The sequence below is a fragment of the Euprymna scolopes genome, chromosome 11 (assembly GCF_053919585.1).
Source record: "Euprymna scolopes isolate OS-2025 chromosome 11, ASM5391958v1, whole genome shotgun sequence".
NCBI classification, from domain to species: Eukaryota; Metazoa; Mollusca; class Cephalopoda; order Sepiida; family Sepiolidae; genus Euprymna; species Euprymna scolopes.
The window spans coordinates 100,847,619-100,858,233 of NC_136492.1; the positions used below are offsets into that span (position 1 = coordinate 100,847,619).

A 10,615-nucleotide genomic window follows, 5' to 3' on the forward strand; every position below is an offset into this window, starting at 1 on the left:
ACTGTCAATCTGGTACCCTCAGCCCATCAGAAGAAGATCACCCCAATCTAACAGGCATGCATGGTACTCAAGCACTCCCAAGTGCCCAGTTATGAGGGGTGGGATGTGTCAATGCCCTAGACAAGAAACAAGATCTACCACTAAGTGTTTTGTCGATTCATCTGTGATAGTGTCTCTGCGCCTGACTAATAGGCAAAGAAGGAGTATGGAAGCCGGCGATAGACAGAGCCTATCTACTCCTTAAGCAATTTAGGTTTGCAGACCGGTAATTTGTTTGAGTCACCAGCTCTAGGAAGGTTATCGTCCAAAACTGGAGAGGCCTCCCTCCCCTTTGGTTTAGTTTCAGAGTTTTCCTTCTCCTAGACGGGTGATCTGGGAAGATCTACTGGGTCCATCAGCCCTGAGAGGGTTTGCTCCGCGCCTGGGTCCTACTCCAGGTATTTCTGCGACCCCGTGTGGTTAGTTAATGTTACAGGGTTAGCTTGTAAAGGTTATATATCTAATGAATAGTTACACTCCTCAAAGTGATTTAGGGGTATGCAATGGAAGCGGTTTTGTGGGGAGGCTTGTTAGTTAATGTTACAGGGTTAGTTTGTAGAGGTTATATATCTAATGAATAATTACACTCCTCAAAATGATTTAGGGGCATGCAGTGGGAGCAGTTTTGAGGGGAAGCTTGTTAGAAAAGTGTTAGTGCGGATTAGGACTTTTACCTTAGGTTTTTCATTTTTTTTTTTTTTATAACTTTATGTTAGTTTGGGTTCAGGATAACGTTATAGTTTGAGTAGGTATTAGGAATTGAGCTAAGAAATTTTGCCCAGTCACTGTATATTTAGGTTTACGGAGGTTAGGGTGTAGGTGCAGTACTCAGGGTGTAACTGGAGGTACATTTTAGGTTATGGTGTATTTCGTATGTATAATTAAGTAATATATATTTGGGCGAGTTTTCAGTAGATGCAAATAGGAGTTGTCAGTGTTTCCACTATTCAGGGGGAGATAGTTTCAGTTTTCATTTAAGAGTCATAGAGAGTTTTGCATGGCAGGAAGTATCGGATTGGTTTAGTATTGTTTGTTGCAGAACCATCTAGGAAGAGGCAATTGCTATGTAATGAAGATCACTTTGCATCCGAGTGCATACTTTGGCTGGTAAGTACCTAACTGGATAGGAATGAACTCTAATGTATGTCAGGGGTAGAAATGTATAGATGTTTAGTGAAGACCGTTAGGCGGTTAGTATGTGAGTTAGGAACTTGAGGTTAAGGATTCCACTACTAAGGCGTATGCATAATGTAGGGTTTTAGTGGCAGCTAGAGGGGGGCAGATTGTTAGCTTTCAAGGGTCGGGGTTATTTACTTACAGAATACAGTAAAGTTTCATTTGGATTTAGAGTTTACAGTATTGTTTTAGTTTGGGAGAAAAGAATAAAATCTACCTTTCCTTTCCCCTATTTTGCATGCAGATTAGACATAGACAGTCGTCTTGGAGGTAAAGAGAAACAATTATTTCATCGTGATTCAGAATTCATATTTTTAGGCAGTCATTAAGGTTGGGTTGGGGATAAGACAACGTATCTATTCAGAAATAAGTCCTACTGCCGCAGCTAATATCACTGTAGATTTCAGTTACAATTATAGTAACAATTAAAGGCCATATCCAGTGGTTTGGTAGAGATATCAACGAGGCCTCTTTATTAATACAAGCGAGCATATGGTAATTGTAGATATTAAGTATATTACTTAAATAAAGTTCTTCTCACTTCTACGGTAGAAAAGAAATCCATGTTTGTGCTAATTTCGGAACATTTATTTGGCCTAATGCTATTTTATCTCTAGTCTTAGTACAGAGCGTGGAAATTATTTTAGCTGGAAGAGAACGTGATTGAGTTTTGCTTGGGGGGGGGGGATTTAAAAAGCTAACCAGAGTAAAGACAAATGCATATATAAATTAAAATAAAATTTAAAAAGCTAACCAGAGAAAAGACAAAATGCATATATAAATTAAAATACACATAATTACAAAAACAAATAAGAAATTTAAAAGAGAAGAAATGTCAGAGTTAGTATTTTTTTTAGGGCTAGGTTCATTTGGAAATAATACTTATCTTTAGCGCCGCGCCGACAGCACTTACTGTTCTGGCTTGTGACGTCAACCCACTGAGGTACTGGCGGGAAAACAAGGGCTTCAACATTTTGAAGCCTTTCGCCAGAAATATTCTAGGGTGCTGTGCAACATCGGCACCATCTGAAAGAGTTTTCAGCAAGGCTGGTAATTTTTATACCCCAGACGGAGCCAAACTTGGCCCGGAAACTTTCAGAGCTCTAATGATAATAAAATGCAATGAGGACATGATATAGAATGTAATGTAGATGTCAAATTTGGAAGGAAATATTTCTTTTCTTTTTCTTCTTTTTTTTTTTTGCATACTTTCAGATTTCTTTATTACTTTGAAAAAAAGTACTTATATTTGTTTTTGCTTAAATCAGTTATTGTATTTTTATTTTTATTTTGAGATTGAGGAATAAAAGTATTTGTATTTGTATTTTTAGACTTAGGAATAAACGTATTTGTATTTGTATTTCTGGTAACCTAAACGAAAGTATTTGTATTTGTATTCCAATTGTTAAAAGTCAGTATTTGATCCAACCCTACTACCACTTCTTTTTTTTTTGCTTAACGTACACATCCAAACACCCGGGCAACGCCGGACTTAAATGCTAGTATATCGATAAAATTGAAAGTGTCTGTCTGTCTGTGTAGATTTCCCTATACAACAACTCTGTCAATTTTCAGTCTGCAGGCTCGAAATTTGATATACAGTGTATTGAGATTTGGGGAAATCTTTGTAATCGGTTTTCTGGTCTAAACATTTGAAATTTTACATAAAGCGCATTCAGAGATAGGGCAAGCTTTTTAATCGGTTTGGGTCGAAAATTTGAGCTACCAATATATAAATGTATGTATGTATGTATGTTTGCATGTCTGCATAAAACTTTCGACAGAGACGACGGATTTTCACAAAATCAGTATCATTTTGTTTTGAAGCTCGATCCTTCAAACGACAAATACCGAAAAATTGGCGAAAAACATTCATTTCTTCACCCTCAACTGGGCACTTTTCTACAGGGAAGGGTCGCTTTTTTCACTGATATTTTTGAAAGCCATCCCCTCTTTTCGATTGTCTAGCCTTAATTTAAACCTATATCACTTCCGGTTTGGCAGTGGTCGTAACAGCAAAGACGTCACATTTTTCCTGTTCTTTTCCTCCTTCGCGATATGAGTCTGAGCCTGCCTTCCTACTGGAAGCTGGGCTGAACTTCTAATATACAAATATAATTATATGACGAAATTCTGTTAAACATCTATTTTTCACTCTTACTAAGCTATTACTTAAAGGGAACCTATATCTCCCGTAAAAAAGCCAATTTAAACATATTAAATATAATACTTAGTTATTTTTTATTTGTTTTTGTAATGAAGAATAGAAAGCACAATGTGGGTGCGTTCTCGGCAACCCCGTTGTTGCAATATTTTGGTGTTATAATGGGGTATGATCCCACACAGTCGGACGATTCTATTTATAAACGATGCTGCTAAGAACTGACGAATCAAATTAATTCACGTTCTGCTACCAACCAATCAGAAACCAGAATTGCTTCATAAATATTAAACCTTTTCTGGAGCAATTTCACATGTTCTTTTCCCGGGTTTCGACACTGTAAGAATATTTTGTTCTGTGGAACTGTCTACTACAAACAAGTCACCTCCTAGGACTTGTGTGTAACAGCGAACCATCTGAATCTGTTCTGAAACTAAAAATGCCTTACACTTCTAGAGGTTATGGACCCAGTCTGCGTCTTTATTTCGATGGATCCGAATCAAAATTCGAATTTTGGCAAGTTAAATGTCTAGGATATCTACGAATCCAAAAGCTACACAAAGTACTACAAACACAACCTGAAAACAGAAACGACCCCGACTTCATTGAAAAGAACGCAACTGTCTTTGCGGAATTAATACAGTGTTTAGATGACCAAAATCTATCACTGGTAATGAGAAAAGCCCTGGACGATGGCTGCAAAGCATTAAACATATTGAGAGAGCATTATTTATCGAAAGGAAAACCCAAAATTATTTCTTTATACACTGAACTGACCTCTCTAAAACGAATGGAAGCCGAAGCTATTACTGATTATATTATAAGAGCTGAGACAACTGCAAATTCTTTAAAAATGTCTGATGAAGTTATAAGTGACAGTCTGTTAATTTCCATGGTCCTTAAGGGATTACCGAGTGATTTCAAGCCATTTACCACCGTGATAACCCAGAAAGAAAAACCCATGATTTTTAGCCAATTCAAGGTAGCACTCAAAAGTTACGAAGAAACTGAAAAAATGATCACAGAAAAAAGCGAATCCACAAATATCATGAAATTTAAAAATACACACATAAAAACACCAAAATCGAATTATACCCATGCCAGGAATAAAAAACGCAACTTTGCCAAAAGCAAGATTTTTCCTAAGAAAAGTACAAAAATTATTTGCTATAATTGTGGACGACCTAATCACAAGAGTTTCCAATGTAGATACAGGACTCAAAATGGCGACGACATTAAAAATGTAGAGAGCTCTGTTAGCGAACATACATTTTTATTTTCGTGTACATTTAATGCTTCTACAAACAATAATAATTTTCTGGTCTATTGTGGGGCCACGGCACATGTGATTACAAAGGAATCTGATTTTATCAATTTTGATCCCAACTTAAAGCCACAAAATCAGTTTGTAGAACTAGCTGACGGGAGTCGAATCAATGATATCATTTTGAAAAGAGGCAATGCGAAAATCTCGCTAAAGAACAATAAAGGTGAACTGTGTTTCTGTATTCTAGAAAACGCTCTTCTAATCCCAAAATTTAAACAAAATATATTTTCTGTACAAGCTGCCACAAAACAAGGTGCAAATATAAACTTTAGCCCCAATAAATCAAAACTGGTATACCCGAATGGAACTGTATTCGACATTAAAGAAAATGGAAGACTATATCATTTAAATAGCATAGTCCCATCAAAAGCCGCCTGCCATGATCTACAGACATGGCATAAAATTCTTGGACACTGCAATATTCCTGATATCAAAAAGTTGCCGACTGTAGTTGATGGAATGCAAATACAAACATCAAAAACCTTCAACTGCGACGTCTGTACGCAAGGGAAAATGACAACCTATCAAAACAAGATACCAGACAAAAAGGCCAAAAAAATTCTATCAATGGTGCATTGTGACTTGAACGGTCCTGTAGAACCGATGGCCAGAGAACATTATAGATATGTGTTGAATTTCTCTCCCTTCTCATATTTTTCATCCGATTGATAGTCAGGGACCCTAACATTTAATTAACCTCAAAGAGGTCGTCCTATCAGCAGGCGCAAAGTACTGCTGTATTGCCATTTGGTGACTAGATTCCGAAAGATGCAGTAGCTTTCGATGCCAAATGTAATATTTCGGTTTTACTTTTTCATAGTCTGCAAAATAATTTTCCGCTTCTTTTTCCCTCTCTGTCATGTTTAAACAAGCCAATCCTGGCCAATCTCTTTCACATACCTCTATATTTCAACATGAAAAACAAACAACACAAGATTCAACTCAAAAAACTCCTAACATAATCCCCCACCAAAAGGTCTCTGTCTTCAAGATCAGAGGGCTGTATTCCAACCTTCCAGAGGTTGAAATTCAATTACAGGAGACTAAACCTGATTGTTCCTGTGTGAAACTGGCACTGGACCGACTTTCCCTAGATGAGTTCGTGATTAAAGAATACTAACTGGACATCAAAATCTGACCCATAAGATCGTCATGGGCATAGTATATGTGCCTGCAGCTTTCCATGTAGTAAAGACATCTCGGGGGGGAGACCCTTTGTCATATATGTGCTTACAAGTAACACTTGCCCAAAGCACCGCATTTATTTTTGCTCTCTATTGCCACCACAACAGCGGAGCTATTATCTTTAAGAGCATCTTTGGACAAATTGATCACATTCTGTCTGCTCATCCTTCGATTAACATTCTGCAGAGACTTCAATGTTAACAATGTTAAATGGCTAGCCCACTCAATCTACCCAGCCCATGACAAGGTAAGCAGATCTTTGTTTGCAGTTTCTTAGAATAATTTTATCAATCAGTAGCTGATCCTTGTTGTTTTGTGATCTTTTTCGGCAGTAATTCCGTTCATCAGGCAGCAAATTGTTTTGGTCCAAGTTAATATAGATATTTTTGGACAATATGCTTGTGGAAAGTTTCCACACACCTGAGAGGCAAGTGATATGATCAAGACTATAGTGCTCTTTGTCAGCTACCCAGGGAAGATATCTGTCGTCAATCAGTCGCATTGTTGCAAGAAGTTAATGAAGAGCTTGAAGGTTTTTGAACTAGTATATATATATATATATATATATATATATATATATATATATATATATATGTATGTATATTCATATATATATATATATACATATATATATACACATATATATATATACATATATTTATATATATACATATATTTATATATATATATATATTTATATATATATATATATTTATATATATATATACATATATTTATATATATACATATATTTATATCTGCTTGCACTCCAGGTCAGATGGTGGTCTCTTCAACATCGCCAGACTCCGCTCCAGGACAAAGACCAGGACAGTTCGGATAAGAGACATGCTGTTTGCCGATGATGCAGCTATAGCATTGCATCAGGAAGATGGTCTTCAAAGACTGATGGACAGGTTTGCTAATGCTTGCAGCCTGTTCGGTCTCACCATCAGCCAGAAGAAAACTCAAGTCATGGGACATGCAACCGCCTCCCCACCCAGCATCACAATCCAAGGCACACCACTAGAGGTCGTACGCCAGTTTCAATATCTAGGCTCCACTACTTCAGACACCCTCTCATTGGACGAGGAGCTAAACAAAAGGATTGGAAAGGCATCTACAACCCTCTCTAAACTAACTAAAAGAGTCTGGGAAAACAGGCACCTTACCTCCTCCACCAAGATGACCGTCTACAGAGCGTGCATCCTCAGTGTTCTACTATATGGAAGTGAATTCTGGACTACATACTCAACACAAGAGAGGAAACTCCAGGTCTTCCATATGAGGTGTATACGTAGGATACTTGGTATCACATGGCAGGACAGAGTGAGTAATACTGATGTTCTGCAGAGAGCGGGCATCCCATCCATTTACTCCCTACTGCGTGAGCGACGTCTTCGCTGGCTGGGCCATGTGCGCAGGATGGATGATGGGCGCATCCCTAAAGACCTTCTCTATGGTGAGCTTGCCTCAGGCTCAAGAAAGAGGGGGCGACCCCCTCTTCGCTACAGGGATGTCTGCAAGCGTGACATGAAGGCTCTCTCGGTGGACAGGAATACATGGGAAGCCCCTGCAGCTGACAGAACTGCCTGGAGGAAAATGATACACCAGGGGATTATCATCAGCGAGAGGACCCTCCATGTTGAAAATGCTGCAAAGAGAGCTAGGAGAAGAGCGAGTGTACAGGCGGAACAGCCGGACGAAGCGGCAAATTGCATAACAACCTTCGTATGTCAAGGATGTGGCAGACTATGCAAATCAAGAATTGGTCTCTACAGTCACACAAAAGGATGCAAACAGGCAACATCTTAAAACAGCGCTGATCCATAGTCGTTTCGACTGACGGATGCCACACATATTTATATATAATATATACATATATTTATATATATATATATACATATATATATATATATATATATATATACATATATTTATATATATACATATATTTATATATATATATACATATATTTATATATATACATATATTTATATATATATATATATACATATATTTATATATATATACACATATTTATATATATATACATATATTTATATATATATACATATATATATATACACATACATTTAAATATATATATATACATATATATACACATATATTTAAATATATATATATATACATATATTCATATATATATATACATATATTTATATATATATATATACATATATATATACATATATTTATATATATACATATATATATATACATATATTTATATATATATATATACATATATATATACATATATATATATATATATATATATACATATAGATATATAGGTATTATTATACAAACACCGTGACAGCGTTAGGGTTAGGGTTAGGGTTAGGGTTTAGGGTTAGGGTTAGGGTTAGGGTTAATTCGCTGTCACGGTGTTTGTATAAATTTACCGATATATATACATATATTTATATATATATACATATATATATACATATATTTATATATATATATATACATATATTTATATATATATATATATATATACATATATTTATATATATATATACATATATTTATATATATATATACATATATTTATATATATATAAACATATTTATATATATACATATATTTATATATATATATACATATTTATATATATACATATATTTATATATATATACATATATTTTTATATATATATATACAGATATTTATATGTATATATATATACATATATTATATATATACATATATTTATATATATATACATATATTTATATATATATATACATATATTTATATATATATATACATATATTTTTATATATATATACATATATTTATATATATATACATATATTTATATATATACATACATATATTTATGTATATATATATACACATATATTTACATATATATACATATATATATACACATATATTTATATATATATACACACATATAAACATATATTTATATATATATACACACATATATACACATATATTTATATATATATACACACATATATTTATATATATATATATATATATATATATTTATATTTATATACATATATTTATATATATATACATATATTTATATACATATATTTATATATATATATACATATATTTATATATATATACATATATTTATATATATATACATATATTTATATATATATATACATATATTTATATATATATATACATATATTTATATATATATATGCATATATTTATATATATATACATATATTTATATATATATATATATATATATAAATATTTATATATATATTTATATATATATCTATAATATATATATATATATATATCTATAATATATATATATATATATATATATATATATATATATATATATATATATATATATATATATATATATATATATATATATAAGTAAATTCTTGTTACAGCAAAATGGAAGGAGAAATTTCAGAGGAAACATAATTTCATTTAAATACCAAAGAAAACAAACAAACAAAAAAACGGGCAGGTGAAATTATTAAAATATCCTTAAGGCCTTATCGTCTGACCCTCTAAGAGGAAACGTCAGAATGATAAATCAAAAACTAAGAAACGAATGAGGGAAGAAGGGAATTTGGTTTCAGTTGGAAGACCAGTGAGAAAAAAAAAAACAAAAACAATATCTCACTGTTCAGGTGGTTTTAAATCAATAAATATCTCCAACTGATGTTTCAAAATCTTTTGTCTACACAGGCTAGGTCGAGAGTTGTTAATGACTAACGCTTCAATGATATTGAGATGATAGTTCGACCTCGCACTGTATAAAACAGAAAACCACCCATCGAAATATTGATCAAAACACCTATTTATACTCATCAGGTGATTACCAATGGCGGACTCATGAGCTTGGGAGTGCCCGGATGTTCTCGAAACCTGGTGTAGTCGAATATCCCGAGGGATATGTTGGGATATTCTCATTTCTAATCTTTGGGATGTTTTGCCAACGTAGTCGTAGTTTGAAGCGGCAAAATTAATTAGGTCTAATCCCGACATTTATCTTTCTCGCCCGGATAAAGGATCGGGCGTTGTTATACTTAACAAAACGGATTATATCTCCAAAATGTTACAAATCTTGGACGATAAAAATAAATTTCTCCGGTTGGGTGATTTAAGCCATGATGACACTTTTCGTATGGAAATAAAAATCCAGAAAAGATTTCTTCAACTTCATAAAAGCGGGTTTATTTCTAAGGAGATTTATGATAGAATCCGACCCATTGGCTCTCAAAGGCCTAGAATGTACGGTTTACCCAAGGTTCATAAACCTAACATTCCTCTGCGACCCATTCTATCTATGTGCGGTTCTGCACAACACGAACTTGGGAAATGGTTGGTTGATCTTCTTAAACCTGTGCTTTCTTTTTATTCGGTCCATTGTATCTCGGATTCTTTTCAATTCGTGTCTCAGATACAAAAATTATCTTTATCTAAAAATACCGAGTTCTTGGCTTCCTTTGACATTAATAGTCTTTTTACTAATATACCTTTGGATGAAATCATTGGTATTTGTGCTGACTATCTATACCGTGGCCCCTCAAAACCTCCACAATTTCCTGAACGAATTTTCGTTGAACTGATGGAACTTGCTACTAAATCAGTCTCCTTTAGTTTCAACAACATTATGTACCGGCAAATTGACGGGATATCTATGGGTAGCCCTCTTGGTCCTTCGCTAGCCAACATTTTCGT

The 10,615-nt window shown here is 33.8% G+C and overlaps 1 protein-coding gene across 1 annotated transcript in view; it reads left to right on the top strand.

Annotated features, from left to right (window-relative positions):
* Positions 1-3,689: 3,689 nt before the first annotated feature.
* The window catches only part of LOC145288003 (uncharacterized), a 39,048-nt gene continuing 32,122 nt past the window's right edge, over positions 3,690-10,615 (top strand). The window contains exon 1 of the mRNA XM_080136003.1: positions 3,690-6,135. Coding sequence (XP_079992129.1) covers positions 3,816-5,372 — 1,557 coding nt within the window. The 5' untranslated portion in view covers positions 3,690-3,815 and the 3' untranslated portion in view covers positions 5,373-6,135. The remainder of the gene's footprint in view (positions 6,136-10,615) is intronic.